Genomic DNA, 25,162 nt, shown 5'->3' on the forward strand with positions numbered 1-25,162 from the left:
TTGTGGCATATTTTGTGACTTTAAATGGGGTTGTGTATACTGTACTCGGATCTTGGAATCCAGGAATTCTCCTTTCTATATCTATATTGCAGCAACACAAGCCAGGAACCAGCAATTTTGTTGATCTAGTGCAGAAGGTACAGGACAATGCACCAAATAAACACAAATATTCCGATTTGTTTAATAAGTAAAGTATCTAATTACTGTAGTATTGAATATTTTGAACCATCAAATGTAATTTAGAAGTGTCTTGCATCACTCTTAAGTTATTCCAGTGCTTTTGACATTCACTCAACAGGACACTTCAGGGCAGCAGAAAAGTTTATTTCTAGAGACCAGCTGGATATAAAAGAGCTAGAGATATTATTTTTTGAGAGAACAAAATGGGGAAAATTCAGGCAAAGGCCTGAAATATATTAAGGAAGCCAGGTCTATTGTAGTCCAATTGTGGCTACAGGGGTGTAAAGGCTGGATCTACACCTGCAGCAGAATCAAGTGTCAATGCACTGGGGGGAAATGGGTGAGATGAATCAAGGATGGGCAGGCTTCAGACTTGTGTGATCCACTTTTAACAACAACAACAACAGCCCCACAACCTCAAGCTCCGCTAGGCAGAGTGAAGTGCAAAAAGACCTGAGCACCTTCTGAACCCTGGGAATTTGTTTCCATGTTCAGAATTGAACTCATTCCTTTTCTCACAGTATTGTACTCCACTCCTGCCTCTGACCCGGTTTCCCTTCGGGAAGAAAAGCACGTGGCGTCTCCCTCCCTCCGTCCCTCGAGCTACTCGGATCTTCTTCTCTCACGCTCGCACACCCCATTCTCATGTTGTATTATACTCCCGAGCCGGAGGGTGAACTGGGACCCGGGACCCTCTATTCCGCGGCAGCTCCCGGAGTAAGAGGGCGCCAGTTCGGATGGAAGCGGGAAGGAGCCGGCTTTCTAGATCCCGCGGCCGGGCGGCGTCGGGCTTCGCAGGCCCGGCCGCTTCCATTGGTTGCCATGCAACCGAGGCGGCGTCCCCAAGGGCGGCCATTTTCTCTCGCTCGGGACGGGGAAAGCGACACACTCTCTCTCTCTGCGGAAGGTGAGAGAAGCGGCGTCTCTCTCCATCTCTCGGGTCGTCGTTCAGGTGAGTGCCGGACTCACCTGCTGCTGGGTCAGGCCATTGGCCCACCCAGCCCAGCCTCGCAGGTGCCCCCCGTCGTAGGGAAGCAGCCCGGGCGGGAGAGAAGCTTTACTCCATGAACTTCTATCAGGGCTCAGGGTGCCAATTTGAATTAATTTTTTTTTTGGGGGGGCAACTAAGCTCTGTCCCGCATAATGAATCACACGATGCAGCACACAAACACCATTTAAATGGCCATCAACTTTTTTGGGGGGAGGGCAGTTTCCCAAATATTTTAGGGGGACCTTGACCCCTACGAGTGGGCTCCGAGGACTTCTGTCATCTTGCCTCTTCATCGCTTTTCCTCTAAACCAAGTGGTTCCAAACCTTTTTTTTGGCCATGCCTCACCTAAGCATCTCTAAAATCCTGATGACTCCCCCCCTCCCCAATATAATTCTTATTATTCAAAAAGTGAACTATTCACGTGGAGGAAGCCTAAAAGGCCATAAGCTTGGTCTAAACTAGCTCGAATTGCCCCCCTTAAAAATCAAATTGCCCTCCTGTTGAGAAGCATGGCTGCAACTGTTCCTCCTTGGTGGCCTTTTTTTCTGAAACTTTTCCAGCTTCTACTTGAGGTGAGGCGACCAGAACTGTATACAGTACTCCAAATAGGTCACCCCACAGATTTGGATAATTGGCATTATGAAATTGCCCCCCCCCATTTCTTCCTAGTGTGGAATTTGCCTTATTTTTTTTATGGCCGCCTCACAGTGGGTCAACATCTTCATTGAGCTATCTAGTATGACCCCAAGGTCTTATTCCTGGCATCATGAATGTGGAGTCTCAACTTAATATTTAGTGTGTAAATATTAAGTTGGAACTTCGGGCATATTCTGACCTCCCACGCCCCAGTAAACCTTTTCAGTGGTATCCAGCCATACAGTGGTCCTATGCACAAGGACACCCAGGCAAGGAAACTATTATACATCCCCCTCTGAAATCTGGGAGCAGGGGCTAGATACAACAGAGAGCCCATAGTTTAGGGCTTTTGAATTTTTATGTTTCTAACGGTTGTGTTGTGAATTCAAGAGTACGTACTTCGAAATAAGCGAAGCGGCATTAAAGAATTAAATGCATATTTTTGAAAAGAAATAAATAATGAAATGTCACAAAATGTATGTTAATAGTAATTGTAAAGAAACCTGGCATTTAGAATTCAACTCTGAAACTTTCCCCCCTTATCTTTTCAAGTACTATCCCCTCAGCATAAATCTCAGCATATACTTGGAAGAGTAGCAGCACTAGTGTATTCATGAAAAATAGTATTTATACTTAGATTAACCTGCAACTGATGACAAAATATACATTTAATGATTTACAGGAATCTTGCGTGTGAAGATGGCCAGCCAGCTGAAGCACATTGAAATTGTAGTCCAGCAGCTTAATCGTTTCAATCCTGAAAATGAGAGTGTTGGGCATTTCTTGGATGAAACAGCTGCTAAAGCATTCCAGGTATGCAGAATCCTACTTCATCCTGCACAGTTTTCACATTTTAAGTTGGCTTTCTTCCTTTCTTAGAACTAAGCAAAATTAATCTTAATGTCACCAGATATCAAAATGGGGGAGGAGTAGGACTAGTCCTCTGAAATATTAAGTGCAAACACTTGAAGTTTGTTATTTTTAAGTCTCTAGATAAATGCATTTGTTATAGGTTGGATTTCCATTTAAACTAGTAAGAAGGTCACATGCCTGTACTTTAGAAGAAGGAAATTAATTTTAGGAATAGCTCAAGGATATTGACATAAACAAGCCTGAGTGTGATGCATTAATGGATGCCCAGGTGTCAGTTGCTGGACTGTGGGGATTATCTTAGAAGCTCCACTTGGTTTGGGATGTGTGCCAACCACCCTTATCTTTGTCTCTGCTACTTTATATGATGGAAAGATAAGCGGGGAGGCAGGAGCAGTGGGGGGGGGGAGGAGATGCTTAAAAATAGAGTCCTCAGCCCTTTGTTGATCTTGTCATGGAATCCAGGAGAAGTGTGGATTCCAAAGTGGACCCACGTCACACCTGCCCATTAATCTTGGAAGTGTGGATCAAGTGAGTCTCCTTTGGAAGCTGAATTTGCCAAATTCATTTCCAATGCCTAATAGGTTTACACAGAAATCTCATCTATTCACCTTGACAGAGCATTAGTCAATCCTATTTTGTCCCCTCTCTCCACATCATCTCTCTCCACAACTGTCATCAAGTGGGTGAAAGGAATAATGGTCCTGTTTTTTATCCCAATTCCATTTTTTCATCTGCTCTTTCCCCATAAATCTCCTACTCCTATTCTTCCCTGTTCCCCCTTTTCTGCCTGTTAGCCTCCCTTCATCCTCTTCCAGGTCCTTAATATGTTCCAGAAGTGCTTCCTCCCTAGAACATGTGAGATCTTAATCCCAGACTGACAGCCTACCCTCCACAGAAGAGACTGGACTGCAAAACTGGTTGTGAAACAAACCTTTGTTCCTTTAGCAGCTGGAAAATTTGAGAGTTCAATGGCAACACATTAGCTCACCCATCCATTGTCAGAGGCTTCTGTGCCACAAGCACAGAATGTTTACATTGTTATTTTCCACCACTGCAGATCTTGCTGCAACAGGTCAGGACCCGGCCCACTTCTTTAAACCCTGACTTCTTGTCTTGATAATTCCTATTAGGAAGCTCAGATTTTGCTGTAGTTCTTGATTAAAGATCAAAATACATGTATCATTTGGGAACATGTATGTTTTGTTGTATAGGGACACGGGTGGTGCTGTGGGTTAAACTACTGAGCTTAGGGCTTGCCGATCAGAAGGTTGGCAGTTCGAATCCCCGTGACGGGGTGAATTCCCGTTGCTCGGTCCCAGCTCCTGCCAACCTAGCAGTTCAAAAGCACGTCAAAGTGCAAGTAGATAAAGTGGGAAGGTAAACGGCGTTTCCATGTGCTGCTCTGGTTCGCCAGAAGCGGCTTTGTCATGCTGGCCACAAGACCTGGAAGCTGTACGCCGGCTCTCTCGGCCAATAACGCGAGATGAGCACTGCAACCCCAGAGTCGGTCACGACTGGACCTAATGGTCAGGGGTGCCTTTACCTTTATGTGTTGTTGTGCGTGTGTAACAGTAAAATGTACCAGCTGTGGTTTCTTGCCTTAGCACTATGAGATGAGGGACAACAACACTTTGCGGAGATCTCACTTTGACAGGTATGAAATAAATTACACAGCAACTGACTTCAGAGAGCACCACATCATGATGAACCTCACCGTAGATTTTGTTATGGGACAAAAGGAATTGGTCCGCCAGTTGTTCCACTTTTACAGAAAATGGTTTAGAAAGAGCTGCAACATAGAGCACAAGGTGGAATACAGGAAACTCTCCTCTACACATAACATGATGTTTGTCCACTGCAAGAACTAGACCAACCTTTCTTTCAAAGTAATCTCATACCACATGGCTGACTTCATCCAGAGAAACTCACAAGCACAGTGCATAACAAGGAGCTTCCTTTTCCAGCAAATTATTTGTGGACTTCATCTTGTCAGAGACCTTTGATTGATAGCTCTATGGAGTAAGTGACTCAAGCCAATGACAGTCTTTGTATAGTTCCTTCCTTAATGGCCAATCCATGTTATCATTGGGCAGAGAATTGTGGTGTTTTGTTCCATGCGTTGGACTTTGCTTCCCAAATTGTAATCAATTTAATCTCTACAGGCTTTCAGTGTAACAGATGAAACCTTTTTGATGGCAACGTTATCTGGCTGTATAGAATATAAACCTCTGTTGGATGTGGTGGTCAATGCATTTTATACCAGAGATGGAAAACATTGCCTGTTGTCTGATCATAATCTTTATGCTGGTAGGTATTATCTAATCAGAATATAATGATTTAGTGTTGGGTATTATGACATAGGAAATTTACATGGGGTTGTCATTATCATTTATTTGCAGTCAACAGGCACACACACACACACACATATATATGCATGTACTGTACATATATATTAGATAATCTCATAAATAGACTAATATGGATGACCATATTCAAAAACTTTGCCACTTGCTCGATGACTATCTTATTGGAGCCCTGAATATATAAAATAAAAAGGCTTCTTCACTTAGAGCAGTGATGGCGAACCTTTTAGAGACCAAGTGCCGAAACTGCAACTCAAAACCCACTTATTTATCACAAAGTGCCAATGCGGCAATTTAACCTGTATATCTATTTTCCCCCCATTGTGTTTCACGTTTCTTCTTTATGACTGCTGTTGTCATAAATAATCCTTCATAAAAGTTATTGCACTACATTATTCATTAAGTTATCTCTCCATTGATATATAATTTTATGGTATAACTCATAGGGGTACTCTCATTTAGACTCAAGAAAATCACCACGGGGGGGGGGGGGTTAAATACAGTTCAAATTGGGAAAAATAAATACAGTTCAAATTGGGAAAAATAAATACAGTTCAAATTGGGAAAAATAAATACAGTTCAAATTGGGAATAATAAATACAGTTCAAATTGGGAAAAATAAATACAGCTGAGCTGCCCGCTCCCGCTCCCATGGAAGCATGAGTGGAGCGCCTGGTTGCCTTCAGGTGGTGCAGGGACTCTCAGATGCAGCTTCCAGGCTGCCTCCACCTTCCCCAACCCCAGCAACTATTCAGCCTGGTTGCCTTCATTCATGGGGTTGCAGGGGATATGATGCGAAGGTGGGGGCCCTTGAGGGGAGTGCAGCCGTGAACCTCTCAATGGAAAGTGTGACGGAGCCTGCACCTCCCCAGCTGAGCAGCCCCGATCTAGCTCCTGTTCTTGTGCAAGCAGCAACGCTGTCGAGAGGAGCAGCCCGATCTCACTCCTGCATGCTTGCAAGCAGGAGTGGAGGCGGGGATCTTTTAGAAGTGTGGGGGGGGCATGGCAACATCCCTTGCCTGCTTGCTACAGCACCAACCAGGGCTGCAGGCTTTAGACGTGCACGCGAGCCCTCCTCCTCCAGAGAGGGCTCTGAGTGCCCTTTCTGGCATGAGTGCCATAGGTTCACCACCACTGACTTTGCGCCTCTGGATGAGCAGGTTCTGCCTAAAATGGTGAGGCTGAGTCATGAAACCGCTAGACACACTGTAATGAGCTTGAGAAAAGCTGAACCAGAGAACTCCTTGCCACAAGGAAATCACTGTGGCAAAGAAGTTGGGAATTTCTGGAGGGGTAAGATATCAATAGAAAATAATGTCTGTCATTGGCAGCTGACTATGGCAAACTCTTAACTCCACCTGCTACAGTTATGTGATGTGACTTGCTCTGCTTCTGCACCATCATTTTGTAACTGGTGGGCCTCAGTAATTTTCATGTGACTCCTGGGGATCAAAAATTTGAGAACCCTTCTATATACTAACTCTGCGTTAGTCCAGTAAAGTTGTCAGTTTTGTATCATTATCCATATTCATCCATGTAATACACATCTTATTTTGTTTCTGGTAGTTGTTTGTTATTTGGCCACTTTTCAATTGGATGAACTTGGACTTCAGCAGTTCTCAAGAATGGTCAAGGCAGCAGATCCTGTTAAAATATGTAAGGTAAATAAAAATGATGTAGTTAAGCAATTATTTTTTTTTTAATCCAACATTTTTGTTATCCATTATGGGTTAACTGGTTTCCCCCAATAATATATTAAATTACATATCTGGATATCAATAATGATAACAGACAAAGGTTGTCCACCATATAATTATTCTATAAAGGTAAAGGACCCCTGACCATTAGGTCCAGTCGTGACCGACTCTGGGGTTGCTCATCTCGCATTATTGGCCGAGGGAGCCGGCGTATAGCTTCCAGGTCATGTGGCCAGCATGACAAAGCCGCTTCTGGCAAACCAGATCAGCACATAGAAACGCCGTTTACCTTCCCGCTGTAGCGCTTCCTATTTATCTACTTGCGTTTTGACGTGCTTTCGAACTGCTAGGTTGGCAGGAGCTGGGACCAAGCAACGGGAGCTCACCCCGTCACAGGGATTCGAACCGCCGACCTTCTGATCAACAAGCCCTAGGCTCAGTGCTTTAACCACAGCGCCACCTGGGTCCCTATTATTCTATATGCCTTGACTGTCAGGAGCCCTTTACCTTTACCTTTTACACTCAGGTCTCAGGGTGGTTCAAAGGATAAAATCAGAATATAAAACCACAAAGTACATAATCAAAATAAAAACAACAACCCAATAACCCCCCACCCCCGATAACTCTCAATCTAACCCTGTGTTTGCAGGATATTCAGTAATTGCAACAGACTTCAAATAGGCATAGGAACTGATGTGGATTGGATGCAGTCAGTGCTTTCCCCCCCGCCCCCTAAAAAAATGTTTAGGGGTACTCTCGTTTTCCTACTCGTATTGAAATACTGCCCTTCAATGAGGCCAAACTTAGATTCACAAAATGTTTAGGGGTATGCGTACTGCCAGAAAAACAGCACTGGATGCAGTTATTTGGACAAAGTACAATATCTGATCCAATGTTTAAGGCAGCTCCTGGGTTTTCTATTATTTTAATTTAACTAGAGCAAATTCTTTTTAGTTCCTCAGATTTTTTTTCAATGTTGTAAATTTGCACACATGGATAAAAGATGAATGGAACCAGATATATGATTCTGCATATGTAAAAGAAAACTGGATCGAACCATTGCTAAGGTAAGCAATAATCAGTACAATCCCATTTGTGTTAAATCAGAAAAGGGTCTCATTAAGTCTGATGGTGATTACTCTCAGAAAGTGGCATAGGATTTCAGTTTGTGTCTGTTAATAAATTAATGATAACTAGATTATTTTAAGCATCACTTGCATCCCAAAAATTCCAATTCAACATGGTTAGTTTATCTATATATATGTATATAAATGTAAACTGGGTATGTTCCATCATCTCCAATGTTCAACAAAACCTCTTGACCGAAATTTGGACACAAAGTCAAATGTGACTACCCGAGTGACCCCATACCATTTTCAAAGACAGATGTGTCACCTACGCCAGGTAAAAACCCCAAAACGCCGTGTTTCAGAACTCACAAATCATATGAAAGTGCATGCTGGGAGCACAGGAGAGGTTGCAACACAGCGCCTTCTAGCGACGGCTACACTGGTACTGCACCTAGGAAAGCTTCCCTCTCCACAGCATCTTGGCTTGGCTTTGCAGACTAGGCCGAGTGGTGGTGGGGCTTGCCTGGGTGGGGGGTGGAGGAGGAGGGGGCGGGATAGGTCATGGGTCAGAGCAGGGTGGGGGGAGTCACAGAGATGCGCCTGTGTAAACATAACACACGTAAAACAGGGGGACTCTGAATGTGAAGCGAGTCTGAAGGGGGACTCTGAGGCTCCACTTAACAGACTGAGCCACAGCAACGCGTGGCTGGGCCAGCTAGTAATTTATATATTTATTTGTGAGGAGGCTGAACTGTTTGTATTACCAAGACTTGGGTAAGCAAAAGGGTGGAGTTGGTCTTATCTGGGTACTTGATGCATCATCAGGGCAGATTTGAGGGGTGGGGTGGGGTTGTAGTCCGTAGGAATTCCATCTCTCTGCAGGCTTCCAGTCTGCTTAAATTGGGATCTAGTGTGTCTGTACTGGGAAGTCAGGACAGATTAGGGATTCTGTCGGTTTGCCACCTGCCCTGGTGCCCAGTCGTCTTCCTGCCTGAGCTGGCAGAGGTGGTCTCAGATGTGGTCTTGAGGACTCCCAGACTGTTGGTTCTGGAGAACTTCAACATACATGCCTAGTCCACTAAATCTGAGGTGTCTCAGGATTCCATGGCCCCCATAACAACCATGGGTCTGTCCCAATGTCATATAGCTGTCCTCAGCGCTGATCTGATTTTTTCAACCAGGTAGAAAGAGGATGATTTGATAATACAACAGGTGAGATCACATTCTGCTGAGATTTAGGGAAGTTTTTAATGACTGATGTTTTAATGTATTTTTAATCTTTGTTGGAAGCTGCTGGGGAAACCCAGAGTGCTGGGGAAACCCAGCCAGATGGACAGGGCATGCATAAATAAATAAATAAATAAATAAATAAATAAATAAATAAATAAATTTGTTGTTGTTGTTGTTGTGGTGGTGGCTTCAACCATTTCCCCCCTCCTCAGAAGTGGAGGCCCTGATAGAATTATCTACCCTCAGAGGTTAATGGAGGCAATTGATTTCCAGACAGCTCTGTAGGATTTTCCATCTGATGTGCCTGGCAGTCCTGTGAAATCCCAGGATGACCCGTGGAATGTGCAGCTGATCTAGACCACTGACATATTCATCCCTAGGCACCCTTTCTGACTTGCCTGCTTGTTGTATTCCAAAGTTTAGGGCAATGAAACAAGCTGGGCAGTGGCTTGAATGCAAGTGAATGAAAACTCCAGATGAACAAGCCTACTCATTGTTAGTGAAGACAGCAAATAAGAACGTACTATATTTTTTCGCTCCATAAGATGCACCTGACCAAATGACGCACCTAATTTTTAGATGAGGAAAGGGGGAAAGCCCGGGTTTTTTGGGATCAGCTCAAAGTTGTGCAGCTTCTTGCAGCTTCTTTTGCAAATGGGAAAAGCCCCGTTTTTGGGGGATCAGCTCACAGTTCTGCAGCTTTTTTGCAAAGGGGGAAAGCTCAATTTTTGAGGATCAGCTCAAAGTTGCCGAGCTTACCTTGCAAAGGGCAAAAATCCTGTTTTTACGGGGTTCAATTCACGGTTCTGCATTTTCTTTAGGAAAGGAAAGGGAGCCATTTCTACAGTTTCCAGACAGATAATCTAATCAGCCAGTCACATGTCGCTGCAGCCTCCCTCTGCAGAACATAAAACAATGGAGGCCTGGGCAAGGGGACGGGGCCTGGAAGGGAGCTAGTATCCCTTATCTCCCTCCCCGATCTCTTGCAATCAGCTGTTGACCGGATTCCTTTCAACTCCCTCTTTCCCTCTTGTTAGCCTTTAGCTCTTAAAAAAAAAAAAGGAACAATCTGCTTTTCACCCCTGGGAAATCCGGCTCCAGGGACCATGCATTCGCTCCATAAGACGCCCAGACATATCCTCTTACTTTTTAGGAGGAAAAAAGTGCATCTTATGGAGCGAAAAATACGGCAGCTGTTTCCATCACATTTTCACTATGCCATCCAGTGGAGTTTTTCTAGGTAGTAATGAGGCATTTTATATTACGGCAGGTGGAACAGACAGTGGCCAGCTTTGACTTGTTTAAAAAACATTTTGAAGATAAAATTGCTTGCACCCATCATGACTTTGATTAGGTTATCATCACAGGTGAATCTCGAGAAGTCTCTAGAGTGCAGTCTAGTCCTGTTCTGTTGCCAAAATTTCAGTTGGTGCGACTTGAGGACAAGGGACTTGGACCAGTATGGGAAACTGTGGCTCCTTGCCCCTTATGGCTGATAAAAGCTAGCAAAGAGGTTTGGGTCATGGAGCCTATAGAAAATAGTCCCTTTGTGTCTAAGAGAGCTAGGAAGCAGGGTTCATTGAATCTGCTTTGCTGGAGGCCCAGCTCCATCCGGCACCTCCTGAGAGCTTTTTTGGCTGAAGAGCAGGTACAAATGCTCTAAGTAAATAAAGTAAAGGCAGCAGTGGTAAGAATCCATGAATTTAAATCAATATTGTCCATTTCCTGGGCAGGATTTTTGAGCAGGTGGTCACTAACTAGCTCCAGGCTTTCTTGGATGTAACTGATTTTTTTAGATCTATTTCAATCAGAATTCAGCCCTGGTTTTGCCATGGAAGCTGCCTTGGCTACCTCTGTGTTGTTGAGCAGTTTTAGGAATTCATATTGTATTTTGTTTTTTTTACATTTTCTGGCTTTTAATGGATTTTATCTGATTTGTATTTTATCTCCTTAGCTTGCTTTGAAACCTTTGTGTATAGCAACTAACAAATGTAATACATAACAATAACAATAACAATAACAACAATAATAAACAAAGAAAACAAAAGTTATTCAGAATAAAACGTAAATATGGGACTTTATTAGTGACCCAAAACAAGCAGAATCAGAAACTTCAAACATTGAAGTTGTGAACAGTGCAAACCTCTGCATATTCATTTAGAAGTAAGGCCAGCTGTGTTCCATAGAGCTTCCTCGCAGGTAAGTGTGCATAGGGAAGCAGCCTAAGTAGTTGTAGTGCATTGGCCCTCCTGCTTTGCCATACAGGAAGTGTTTGAGTCAGCTGTTGGGCACTGTGGTTTCCGCTTCAGTTCGGTGCTGCACGACCTTTCCTCTGTAATCCTCTTGTTATTAACGTTCTCAGGAACAGGGGAAACTGCCTTATACCAAGTCAGACCATACAGATCCTCTGGCTAAGTGTTGTTTAGACTTACAGGCAGCAGCTCTCCAGGGGTTCAGACAGAGAAATCCTGGTGGGTTATGTATCCCTGGTTTGGCCGCCTCTTCATGATACTATTTCCTAGGAGTAGTGCACAGGGGCCAAGATTTATCTTGTATCTGTGTTTTAAACCAGGGGTGGCCAACTCCCAAGAGACTGCGATCTACTCAGAGAGTTAAAAACTGGCAGTGATCTACCTCCTTTTGGGGGGTTCAGGTCAAGGTTGTTAAGCTTTTTAGGGAGGAGGAAAGCCCTGTTTTGGGGGGTTCAGGTCAAAGTTGTTGACCTTCTTTTAGGGAGGAGGAAGCTACATTTTTGGGGGGTGCAGGACAAAAATGTTGAGCTTTTTTTTAGGGGAGCTAAAGTTGTTGAGCTGCTTTGGGGGGAGCCAGTGATCTACCACAGATGTCCAGTGATCTACCGGTAGATCACGATCTACCTGTTGGACGTGCCTGTTTTAAACAATAACAACAACCCAATATGTTTTTGACTCGCTCTTTCCACTTTGATTTGTAATTTAGATTCCAAGCTACTCTGTATAAAATAAAGCTCTGTGCCTCTGGGTTTACTCTTCTAGGGAATCTAGTTATAACTTGCTCCCCTTTGGGCAGAATTAGATTTTTTTTAAGGCACAGGAGTGCCCCCCAGAGTGGATTAAACTTCCCAAATGGCAGACATATACGGTAGGTCCAGGGGTCGTTATGGGGAAAGTAAAAGGGATTTACTTTTCTCTGTAATCTGTATGATGGAGGGCAACTCCTTCCTTCTTTAGGCCAACTAAAACTCTTAAATTCATATTAGTTTTATGTATTTGAGGGGAGGGGAGTGGTGGGTTGTCTCTTGTACTTTTCTACCTTGAAATAATTAAGAGGTGACTGAGTGGTGTGTATTCTTGATTATACGTTTTTAAAAAGATTAGCAGCTTCAGATTGGTGCTTTTTGGTGTTGGGAGAAGACATCCTCCAATAGATGTTGCAAGATGAGGCTGCTGTTTATACGGCCTGCTGAATTCTCTGATGGGTAGCAGGGAGGCCTCATTATCTTGCTTTTGGGTAGTATAGCAGCATCACAGGTACTTCTCAGAGCCTGATTGGCGCATTCCATCAAATATTTGAAACTGTACTTCCCAAAAACTTACTACAAATTGGGTCATTCAGGCCACATATGATATGGTCATGGATTTCATGAAACTGGAAGACATTCTATATTAATGTTTATATTCATACTCAACCTAAAAGGCTGGGTAAATTTTTAAAGGGCATTGGGAAAAACTGTATAGAGTTTATATTTACCAAAGTTAACAGGCATAAAGGGACTTGATTTTAACCATGTCAGACTGTTTCTCCACCTCTGCAACTGTCAAGGCAGAAGTGTTTCACATGACCTGATTCTTTTAACTGGAGGTTTAACCTGGAAACTTCTGCATACGAAAAATGTACTTCCCACTGAACTGTGATTCCTCTCTTCCATAGTCTGTTAGAAAATAATATACGATAAAAAATGAAAATAAGGTTATACTGTATATTCTTTTTGTTTGAAGATGGCAGCCCAAAGTGAAACAACTGATTGATCAGCTTGATGACAAATCTATTAAATTCACTGCTCCAGCGTCAGAGACAACTGAACCAAAGGCGTTTAACTTGACAGTCCCTAATCCACGAGCTATTACGGTTCCTGAGCTAATTCCACAAGTAGAAAAAACGAAGCCTGTGAGTGCTGCTTTTTACCAAAGAAAGTTTGTCTGATTTCTGATAATATCTGAACCCTAGACTCTAAAAGGCACACCTCAATTGTTGAAGAAAGCACTACGTATTAGTTATTGAAGATGAAGCCGATAAAAATCTTGTTTTTTCTGTAGGGCAGTGTCACTGTGTCCCATCAGCCCCAGTGTCCCATCAGCCCCAGCAAGCATGCCATTGGGCCTTGCCAGGGCTACCTGCAGCTGCGGCGGCCCCAGTTGGCTTACCCGTGGCAGGTCCTGTCGGGCCTCCCTGAGCCATACATGTACACGCCAGGTACCCCCCAAAGGTGGGTGATACCCGGCACCTATACCTTCTCATAATACTGTAATTGGGGCTGGAAGTAGATTCAGAAAAGAAAGTATACCAGATGTGCTGGTGGCCACAGCTTTAAAAGAAGATTAAACAAATCCATGAATGATCAATTCATGGAGCTCCCAATGTCTGCTTGTCACGATGAGTATATGGAAACTAGATTCAAAGGCTATACGCCACTGAACAGGGTGGATAAAAATCAATGATTTTTTTTAATATAAAAAATGGTGTTTTTTAAATTTAAAATTTAAATTGGATTTTTAAACTAAAATGCTTTTGGAGGAAAAATCTTTCTAAAAAATAGTTTTCCATTTAAGTTACATTACAGTCCAAAGGCTATTCTTCAGGAAATAAGGATTTATTTTATGTTTTTCATGTATGCTAAAGCTCAGTCTAAGTTTTTTTTTAATTGTTTAACCACATCAGTTAACAAACATGGATAAACATGCTCTAATGTTATTGTTTTAGTTAAATAAATTGTTTAATTTGTTATGAAGGAAATGATTATTTTTCTCCTTCCAATAAAGCACAGCAGAAAAGTTGTCCAAATATAAACAGTTAACTTATGAAATCTCACAATAATTTCATAATTATCTGTCTATGTATTTCTCATAATATAACCAAATAAGTAATTTTTGATATAATTGTAAAAACTACTCTGACAATTTATTATTCCAAAAATGAAACCTTCATCTGGTTGTAAATATTATTTCTCATAATATAACCAAATCAGTAATTTTTGATATAACTGTAAAAACTACTCTGGAAATTTATTATTCCAAAAATGCAACCTTTATCTGGTTGTAAATATTAAGATGATACCAGCAAGAATGAGTCTTTCTGTAAAAAAATTATTTAAATCAACTCTTACTGACTAGTGATTTAAACCGTGATTTAATTTAATTTAATTTAAATAAAATCCTTGGATTTGATTTACCACACCTATCAGCCAATCACCCTTTCCCACCACCCTTCTGAGTAATACCCCTCCCCACCCTCTCACTCTATATAAGGGTCTGGTGACTTCTGTTTCAGTGTATCTGAAGAAGGGTGCATGCACACAAAAGCTCATACCAATGACAAACTTAGTTGGTCTCTAAGGTGCTACTGGAGGGAATTTTTTTCTTTGGTTTCGACTACGGCAGACCGACACGGCTACCTACCTGTAACCAAATCCAACCTGCCACTGAATACTAGTTGCTGGCAAGCAATGGGAAAGTGGTACTTACTGTGCTCACACTTTGCTTGCGGGCTTCCCAGAAGCAATTGATTAGGCATCGTGAAAAATAGGATGCTGGACTAGATATGCCTTTGGTCTAAATCAGCAGGGGTTTTCTTTAGTTCAAACTGTTGAAATATATGTTATTGAGATCCTTTCAGGCCTCTTTGTTACCTAGTACTTCTAATCAAAAATTATTGTTTCTGTGTGCTTAGGTTCCTAAAAGTACTTATAAACCCCAAAAACTGAAGCAGCGCCTAGAAGGAATTAAACTAAAGAATCGTCGCAAAGCAGAGGCAAGTTCAGTGTTATCTCTTTATAATCTAGGGCAGGGGTTCCCAAACTACGGCCCGGGGGCCGGATGCGGCCCAATTGGGCTCCCAATCCGGCCCGCGACGACCCCTGCCGCTCGCCGCCGCCCGCTCTTACGGCGCGGCGGCGCTCTTCCAGGTCGGAAAAAAGCGCCGAAAATCCTTTGTGCGCATGCGTATGGGCCTCTTCCGACCCAGAAGAGGTCATTTCTGGTGCACTTCCGGGTCGGGGGAGGCCCATACGCATGCGCACAAACAATTTCCGGCACCTTTTCCAACCTGGAAGCGCGCCGCCGCGCCAGTAAGCACCCGTGTGCATGCGCACGGGCGCACACTCCCCCGCCCACCGGCCCGCACGGGCGCGCACTCCCCCGCCCTCCGGCCCGCCGCGCGATCAGCACGGTGGGAACCGGCCCAAAGCCCGGTAAGTCTGGGGACCCCTGATCTAGGGCTTGTCCACACTGCCGCTTGCCCCACCACTTTCCCTCAGGGAAACTGAATGTCAAGCAGGTTTTCTGTGGGTTGACATTTGCTCCAATTCAGCGGCGAAGAGCGGAAAAGAGTGGGGCAGTCGGAAAAGCACTTTGAAAAGTTGCTTTGCACCTGCGTTTTCTAGGCACGGGACAAGCGAAGTGTGGACAAGTCCCTAGTTTGATGTATTTGCTGCTGTTTGTCTACTGCAGCAAAACATGATCACTAGTGACCACCCCAATAGCATCATGAGCACAAATAATCATGAATTTGCAATGAAAATGATGTCTCAAGGGACCTTTAGAGACTGTACTTTGCATCTTCAATTCATCCCTGTCCTCTATCCTGGGTACATTTGATCTACTCTCCCCACAAACTGTTAAACCTTTTCACCCCTAGCTTGCCATTAATATCTTCATTGATGTTTTCACACAGCCGAACATCCCTGGAGGAGAACTAAAGTGTCAGCCAACTTCATCCACTTTAATTTCACCTTCTCTTTCTACACCCGCTGCGCCCCCACTACACAAAGTGGGGAAAGGTATCATGTTATTAAAATCATTTTCTCCCTTTTAGGAACTGCTGCTGGACGCGAATGTTAACCAGTTTGCTTGTGCAATCCCCCAACCTGGATGTCACTGTGGCGCTGTAAGTAAAATCAGCATGAATATACATATTTCAGTAGTGTGGGAATGAATAATAAGTCTGCCTCTAATATTGGGACGTTAGGATCAATCATTTTATTGAGATTTCCTTGTTAAGATCATAATGGGCAATGGGCTTCGCCGGTTGGTGAATGCTTCTCTCTGTGAGGGAGCCTTCCCAGACCCGCTGAAAGAGGCGGTCATTAAACCGCTTCTTAAAAAACTATCTTTAGATGCGGCCAATATGGCCAACTATCGCCCAGTCTCAAATCTTCCATGCTTGGGCAAGGTGACTGAGCGAGTGGTTGCTGAACAACTCCAGGCATACCTGGAAGAAGCGGACCATTTGGGTCCCTTCCAGTCGGGATTCAGGCCTCATCATGGGACTGAAACTGCCTTGGTCGCACTGGTTGATGATCTCTGGCGGGCTAGGGACAAAGGTGAGAGCTGTTTCCTAGTTCGGCTGGATCTCTCAGCGGCTTTTGACACCATCGACAATGACATCCTTCTGGACCATCTAGAGGGCTTGGGAGCTGGGGGCACTGTCATACAGTGGTTCCGCTCCTTCCTCCTGGGCCGTGTTCAGAAAGTGGTTGTGGGGGATGAGTGTTCAGCTCCCTGGGTTCTCACTTGTGGGGTGCCTTTGGGTTCTGTCCTCTCCCCCATGCTTTTTAACATCTACATGCAGCCGCTGGGAGAGATCATCAGGGGGTTTGGGCTGGGTGTTCATCAGTATGCAGATGATACCCAGCTCTACCTCTCCTTCAAATCAGAACCAGTGAAGGCGGTGAAGGTCCTGTGTGAGTGCCTGGAGGCGGTTGGAGGATGGATGGCGGCTAACAGATTGAGGTTGAATCCTGACAAGACAGAAGTACTGTTTGTGGGGGACAGGAGGCGGGCAGGCGTGGAGGACTCCCTGGTCCTGAATGGGGTAACTGAGCCCCTGAAGGACCAGGTGCGCATCCTGGGAGTCATTTTGGACTCACGGCTGTCCATGGAGGCGCAGGTCAATTCTGTGTCCAGGGCAGCTGTCTATCAGCTCCATCTGGTACGCAGGCTGAGACCCTACCTGCCTGCAGACTGTCTTGCCAGAGTGGTGCATGCTCTAGTTATCTCCTGCTTGGACTGCTGCAATGTGCTCTACGTGGGGCTACCTTTGAAGGTGACCCAGAAACTACAACTAATTCAGAATGCGGCAGCTAGACTGGTGACTGGGAGCGACCGCTGAGACCACATAACACCAGTCTTGAAAGATCTACATTGGCTCCCAGTACATTTCTGAGCACAATTCAAAGTGTTGGTGCTGACCTTTAAAGCCCTAAATGGCCTCAGTCCAGTATACCTGAAGGAGCGTCTCCACCCCCATCGTTCTGCCGGACACTGAGATCCAGTGCCAGGGGCCCTTGTTGCAAGAAGCCAAGTTGCAGGGAATCAGGCAGAGGGCCTTCTCGGTGGTGGCGCCCGCTCTGTGGAACGCCTTCCCATCAGATGTCCAAAGAGAAAAACAGCTACCAGATTTTGAGAAGACATCTGAAGGCAGCCCTGTTTAGAGAGGCTTTTAATCTTTAATCGATTATTTTATTCTTCTCTTGGAAGCCGCCCAGAGTGGGAAACCCAGCCAGATGGGTGGGGTATAAATAAATATAATAATAATAATAATAATAATAATAATAATAATAATAATATTGAACTGCAGTTTTTGTATTGACTACTAAAACAACACAACTAGTATAGAATAACGACATACAGTGTAATCCTTAAAGGTAAAGGTAAAGGACTCCTGACAGTTAAGTCCAGTTGCAAACGACTCTGGGGTTGCAGCGCTCATCTCACTTTACTGGCCGAGGGAGCTGACGTTTGTCCGCAGACAGTTTTTTCTGGGTCATGTGGCCAGCATGACTAAGCCGCTTCTGGCAAAACCAGAGCAGTGCACAGAAACGCCGTTTACCTTCCCGCCGGAGCGGTACCTATTTATCTACTTGCACTTTGACGTGCTTTCAAAGTGCTAGGTTGGCAGGAGCTGGGACCACCCCGTCGTGGGGATTCAAACTGCCAGCCAACCTTCCGATTGGAAAGCCCAAGGCTCAGTGGTATCATCACAGCGCCACCCACATCCTTAGTATAATCCTTACTTGGAGGTAAATTCCATTGTATACAATGGGGTCTAGTCCCAGGAAATTGCTCATAGGATTGCAGCTTCAAAGTGTGAGCTATGAGCCACATCGGGACATAAATTTATGGTGAATGTGTGTGATAGAACTTATGTAAAATAAATAAATGCTGACTTTTCGTGTTCAGAGGCAGTATACCACTAAGTGAAATAATTATTATATTTATATTATATTATATTTTTAGGGTTTAATTCAGGCTGTTCCGGAGAGGTTTCAAGCTCAGAAGATCAAAGGGGAGGTGAGCAACCTGTTTGATTTTGTTTGATTATGTTATCCTGAAGTAAGAGGTAAACTTTCAGATTTGGTATAAAAGTTAATAGCTCTGCATTTGAGAGGCACACCTCTCTTTAATAATTAAATATCTTAGTTAGGTAAGAATCCTGGTTTAAATAATATTTTCCTTGTCCATCATACCCTTAGCTCAGTGTAATACATGGGGGATGCTGAAGTGTTCAAAATACAAATGAAGGTATTACATTAACCATTTGAAGTCCTTAAAAAGTTATTTAGAATTTTATTGGATACCTAGCAGTATGCATATCATCTGTGGATTCAAACTTTCAGCACCATTTATTAAAGCTTTTTAAAACCGCCTTTATTATATTTAAATCATTTCAAGATTCTTGATTGCTTTTGTAATTCTTTTTGTATTGCCTTTTGTAATTCTCTATTTATGTACTAAATTTCCTGGCAGATTGACAACGTACCTGTGAAACTAAACACAACAGCGATCTTAAGAGAAGGTGTCCTTTACCAACGAAAAGTGGAGCAGGAACTTAATAGGTACTTTTTACTCTTTGTCTGCTTCTGTTTGTGCTCATGCATTAACTGAAAGATGTCACAGAATCACAGAATTGTAGAGTTTGAAGGTACCCCAAAGGTCATGTAGTCCACGCCGCTGTAATTCAGGAATCTCAGCATTGCATTAAAGTGAATTAATCAGTTGTTCTTAATATAATTATTCACTTCTTTTCCAAACCTTCATTAAAGACTCCAGAGGCCAGCTCATCAGAAGCTTCTTACTGCTTCATTAGTGAAAAGTTCACTAATTATTAGCTGGTACCCTTTCCTGAACTCACTGTTTGTTTATCCCTGTGGTGTTGCATATGTTCGAAGGTGCAGTCTCAGTCAATTCATGTCAGGTGATGACAAGGCCAGAGAGGCTGGCCAGAGCCGTGCATGAGCAGAAGGCATACTAAGAATATGCCATACAGTCCTCTACAGTCCAGCCCAAATTTGGGGTGGTGAAGGACTGCAATTCAGACCTCTTAAACAGTGCTTTGCGTGGACTGGCGGAGCCCCCCAAACCCCAGGCGGCCCCTGAGCGGAATAATGACTCAAGACAACTTGCTATGGGATTAAAATTGGCCACAACTTTATTAAGATTCAGATGTAGGGAGACCTTGGCTCAGGCATTGGGCGTTTATCCTTCCCAGTCTCCAGCCGGGGATCTGGGGGACATCGGGGTTATCCAGAATGTGTGGGGATTGGGCTGGCTCTGGAGAACATATGTTCAAGCAGAGAGCCCGCCCCCCGTTCGCCGCTGCTGGAGGGGAGAGCAATGACAGCCTCTTGGCGTATGACCAATGCCTCCCCTCAAGACCCCTTTAACGGGGAACTCTGGTATCACCGCCGCAAGGGGGGCATGGGTCATCGCTTCCCGCCACCCCCCACCCCCCATTTAGGAAGATAGACTAAAGGATTCCGCCCAAGGCCTGAAAGTTGTGACGTTTTGCTGCGGGGAAGGCGAAACCTGCCAATACAGGAAAATTCCTTTCCGGCCCTTCAACAGCGACCTTGACGTAGCAGCGCCTGCGTACCTGTGGAGAAGAGCTTAACCTGCAAAAGAAGACTTAATTGAGGGAGGGGAGGGTGGGAGAAGCTCTGGAGCCGACTGCTGCTTCCTAGGTAAGCTCCACCTTCTGTTGTGTGGGCAGGGCGGTCCCTCCCCTTACCTGGCCAATTCCCTGGCAACGCCTCCCCAGGCAGAATTGGGCGGGTGACTGAGGTAGGCGGATACCTGGGGAGGATGAAGTCAGTCCGAACTACCAGAAGCCGCACTGGGATTCAGGGGGCTGTGCGCAACCACGCAAAAGTCGCCCCCCACTTGATGTGGGGAGCGGTCATTACTGGTAATACCGTACATTACAAAAACAAATCAATATTTCAAATCACTGTATCCCAAGATCACACTGCTGAAATACAATAATATATTTTCCAAAACAAAATCAAGTAGGTATACGCAGCCATGACTTGATAGAAGTTTATATAATTATCTGTATAAAATTATAGAGATAATAGAAAGTTCTCTTTCGTAGCACTGTATTACGAGTTCCAGACAAATGACATTGACTGACAGTAGGTTGTTTTTTTTAAAAAAAATTATACCGCTTTATATTTTTAATAAGAATCTCAAAGCGGTTTACAGCATATTAAATAAGCAAAACATTAGCCGGGCGATGTTCCTCCGGCCTCATGAGGGGCCTCTTCAGTAGGGCTGGTGAGTGTAGGCTGAGGATAGGAAAAAGGAATGACTTCAAACAATACATGGAATTCACTAGCACAGGATTGGTGATGACCAGGAACCTAGACAGCTTTTAAAAAAGGGATTAGTTAGGCACATTTATGGGGGAAAGCTCTATCAAATATTTGTAGAATAGATACATGTACAGAAGTGGGATACCCGTGGACTAGCTACTGGAGACAAAGAACATGTGGATGCAATTGTTCCTGCCCTACTTAGGAGCTGACCACTGCTGAAAACTGAATGCTACGTTAGATGAATGAAACAAAAAACTAACTGAAGCAAAGACTTCATTATTGGACAACAGAGACTTTGTAGCAATCACTATAAACTTATGAATGGGATTTTTATTTACACTACTTGTGAACTCTGAGGTAATGTTTTCAGTGAGTTCTTTACCATAGTCCCAAAATCTTCCCAAGGTAACCACAGACCAGTTGAGGCACGCTGGTCAGTGTCTATATAATCAGGATTTTTTAAAATGGTTTTTTTTTGCCTCATTTAAACTCACTTCTTATGTTCCTGTGTAATGCCATGTTCACCGTGACAGCTCTTCTCTGTTCAGCTCCTCAGAGCAGCTTGTTTTCTTTTTCTTACAGGATTGAACAGCTTTTACGAGGGGCTCGGGATCCTTCTGAGTTTCTGGAATGGCAAAAAGAAAAGTACGAGAGAGATCTGAACCAAAAGCTGGCAGATACAGAATGCAAGAGGCTGCAAGGTCAGCTAAGCCACGAGGAGGCCATTATTGCACGTCAGAATCGCATTCAGGAAAACCATAGAATAGCTGAGCAGAAGAGAGAAGAGGTACTCTTTTAGTACAGTATACTGTTCATATTTTATCTCGCCATGACTCCTGTGTGTGGGTATGTTCAATGGCAAAATGAGGAAGATGGTGTGCAGAAGAGGCAAAGTCAACATCAAGTTCCCTATCCTGTTTTAAACTTTAAAGTGGCATTATATTCTGACATCATTTCTTTGCCTCCACCTCTGTGGTCCTTTAAACTGTATCAGGGCACCCATCATTTGCACTTTAAAGCAGGAGTGAGGAACCGGATCCAGCCGGTGAGCCTGATCATAAATTTCTACACCATGTTGGACCAACTCTGATGGGTGGGGTGGGTGCCTGTCAGTCACCTGACATAATGATCAGTGGGATCTGTGTATAGGTGCCTGCAGTATGTGGTGGTGGAGAGTTCCTCCCCCCCCAAAAAAAACAAACAAACCCCCATCCTATATAGAGTTCACTTCCCTTATCTGCCTTTTTAATTCTGATGTCAGTACTTTTTGTGAGGCAGCGTGTGGCATCACATTCTGCATCACACAAGATTAGTTCTACAAGGAGTGCATCTGCCACCATGCCCAATCATTCACATCAATAATCAATATTAATAAGAGCATCATTTGCCACTCATTGGCTGCCTTGTAGAACATGATGCAGTCTACAGCCTCAGAAACAATACTGGTATCAGAATTAAAGAAATGGACAAAGGAGATCCACGAATGTCATAATAAAGTTGTTAGCCTTTAAGATACAACAGTTATCTTTGCCGATTTTGCTGCAACAGTCTAACACAGGTAATCTTCAGCCAGGTGTAGGAAAATAATTAAAATCAGGTTTGTTTCTTTATCTGTAGCTCCCACAATCTCAGGTTTAGGGCTTTCATTCCGATTTGAAAGAGTAAAGAATGCTTAGCATTTTAAGGTCAAGGAAGCTTGCTTATTTATTTATTTATTTTAAAAATGCATGCTTAAAGTAAAAAAAAAACACCCCATAAAGCAAGAAGCTTTCAATGTAATTAATTTATCCGGCTTCAATTTTGCTTGGAGTTTAGGGAGCGGAAATGAGCCAGCAAGTTGCGGAAAGGCGCGTTCAAGAAAAGAAGGAAAAGGAAAAAATGGTGCAGCAAGTGGTGGAAGGACGCAAAAATGTGAAGCAAGCACGGATGAAGCTCCAAAAATACAAGCACCAAATAGGTACAAGTGGTGCCAAATCTGTATGTCTTTTTAAAAAGTACATTTTCTTCTGATTTGCTCAGCAAAGCATTGCTATATATAGAGAGAGATCCAAGTGCTGTATTATAAATAGCTATTGAAAAGCTCCTGTTGAGAGATATATGAAATCCAGAGGAGAAATTCCACTGATAAATATGTGTGCACAGAATTTGAGAGCCAAGTGACAAATTTGCTTTTGTTCAAGGATTCGCCAAAATATGCCTACTGTATGTAGCTGGCATGGGAAACATGATGGTTTGCTTGTCCTGATTTGCCAAGACCTTGTGACTTTGCAGATTATTATAGCATCATTTCTATAGTCTCCTTCCAGTGCTTTGTCCTTGCCCCCCATCAGGCAGTCATGTGCCTCCACCCTCCCTCATACTTCTAATATTGATTGATTGATTGAATTTATATACCACCCTATACTTGGAGGTCTCAGGGCAGTTCACAAAAAAGGTCACAATATATAAAACGAAACCTCCTTCAATGCAGTACATTGTAGGCTTCCCTTCCCTAAAAAGTCGATTTCTAGCTTTAAAGAGCTCACGTTGCTCTGTCCCTGCTCCTTCCAACTTAGCAGTTTGAAAGCACGCCAGTGCAAGTAGATAAATAGGTACCGCTGCGGCGGGAAGGTAAACAGCATTTCCATGCACTCTGGTTTCCGTCGCAGTGTTCCGTTGCGCTAGAAGCAGTTTAGTCGTGCTGACCACGTGACCTGGAAGGCTGTCTGTGGACAAATGCCGGCTCCCTCGGCCTGAAAGTGAGAGAAGTGCTGCAACCCCATAGACACCTTTGACTGGTCCTTTACCTTTACCCAGTTTTTTCTATGTGACAAAGCTCTGACTAGTCGGGTCCAGAAGAAGGATGAACGAGACCACAACTGGAGGGAAAGTGGAAGAAGGATGCTAAATTAACCTGCAAAATCACATGGCCACTGCTCAGGTGAATTGGGAGAAAACTCATTGTGTGGGTGCTTTGCTGTAATGGACCATTCCCTGTGCAAAGCATGCAACTCCTATGTCGCTTTCAGAGTTTACAGGATATAATACAGCACTAGCTTTGAGACAATGAATAATTGAGTCCCCAAGCTGGAGAGCTACTGAGGGATTTGTGAAAGCCAGAATCCCATGAATTGTCCAGCTATATTTTGCTTGAAAATTGGAGGTGGGGGCCTCAAAAAGGGTTGGGGAGCCTTGTTGGGTCCAGAGATTCCCATAACACTTAAAGGTCTCATGGGGCCAGCCCAAATACTTTTTGCAAATTTCAGTAATTGTGTCATTAGAAAACTCCAGAAGCTAGAGGTCTCTGGATAAGCAAGGATAGAGGGGAATATACCGTATCCCTGTAAGTCTATACTGATAGAATCAATAAGCACAGACCCCTAAACACCAGAGAAGGGTAGATTTTGGTATGATTGCCTGAAAGATCACCATGTGTTCTGCTTACTGAGAACCCCAGATCCAATTCAAATTCCGGTCTTGACAGAATTGGACAGCATCCCAGCTTACATTACTAATCCACTCTGCTTAACCTTATGCACTGCTATGGAGACTGCACATCTTTCCTACCATTTACAGCTCAGGAAGTTGCTGAAGAAAGCCAGGAAATCCTACTTCAGAGTTTGAAAGAAGAAGAAGAGAGATTCAAAAAGAGATATGAACTGATTCAACAAATAAGAGCAATAGAGTATCTGCCTATCCTGAAGCACAAATTTGTTGACTTAACCCAGGTGAGCTCATTAAGACAGATTACAAAAGTGCTTGTGTGCATTTATTTGTTACTTTCCCACCTTGTTCTTCCTCCAAAGATCTCAGTCCAGCACCTGATTTTATTAGGATGAGAGAGAATGACGTTCTTGGAAGTCTCCAGCTGTAGGTTGTCAGGGCTCGACTGCTTTAAAGGAACTGCTGGTCAATGCAATAGCTAGCCATTTCTATACCCAGCCATAGCTCTCCATTCCAACTCAAACCTCAAATAAGTTTCTAATGAAGTCAGAGTTGTGTGTCATTTAATGTGCAGCCGACTCCCCACTTACAGGGGGGTTACATTCCGGTCCAACATGTGCATAAGCTTGTCAGAGCAAGGAACTAGGGAAATTTATTATTTTGCAATGAAACATTCAGAGCTGTTCACAACCCTACATAACCAAAAGCAACTCATGCTCTACCTTTGCCTCCAGATCACCAGAAATGGCAGGGAACAGCGCGCTCGATCTTGCTGCATTACAGATTCCCTGCCCAACAGCGTGGTAGCAGTGAGAGCTCCCACATGCCATTTTGAAACTCATACATTCTT

At 43.7% G+C, this 25,162-nt stretch overlaps 1 protein-coding gene across 1 annotated transcript in view; it reads left to right on the plus strand.

The window, feature by feature from the left end:
* Positions 1 to 516: 516 nt before the first annotated feature.
* Positions 517 to 25,162, plus strand: part of CFAP99 (cilia and flagella associated protein 99) — a 32,635-nt gene continuing 7,989 nt past the window's right edge. The window contains exons 1-13 of the mRNA XM_035138064.3: positions 517 to 1,132; positions 2,491 to 2,621; positions 4,844 to 4,988; positions 6,611 to 6,705; positions 7,696 to 7,808; positions 13,019 to 13,187; positions 14,967 to 15,047; positions 16,110 to 16,181; positions 18,533 to 18,586; positions 19,043 to 19,131; positions 21,472 to 21,676; positions 22,705 to 22,846; positions 24,445 to 24,596. Coding sequence (XP_034993955.2) covers positions 826 to 1,132; positions 2,491 to 2,621; positions 4,844 to 4,988; positions 6,611 to 6,705; positions 7,696 to 7,808; positions 13,019 to 13,187; positions 14,967 to 15,047; positions 16,110 to 16,181; positions 18,533 to 18,586; positions 19,043 to 19,131; positions 21,472 to 21,676; positions 22,705 to 22,846; positions 24,445 to 24,596 — 1,755 coding nt within the window. The 5' untranslated portion in view covers positions 517 to 825. The remainder of the gene's footprint in view (positions 1,133 to 2,490; positions 2,622 to 4,843; positions 4,989 to 6,610; positions 6,706 to 7,695; positions 7,809 to 13,018; positions 13,188 to 14,966; positions 15,048 to 16,109; positions 16,182 to 18,532; positions 18,587 to 19,042; positions 19,132 to 21,471; positions 21,677 to 22,704; positions 22,847 to 24,444; positions 24,597 to 25,162) is intronic.

This window comes from Zootoca vivipara, chromosome 5 (genome assembly GCF_965207765.1).
Source record: "Zootoca vivipara chromosome 5, rZooViv2.hap1.1, whole genome shotgun sequence".
Taxonomy (NCBI): Eukaryota; Metazoa; Chordata; class Lepidosauria; order Squamata; family Lacertidae; genus Zootoca; species Zootoca vivipara.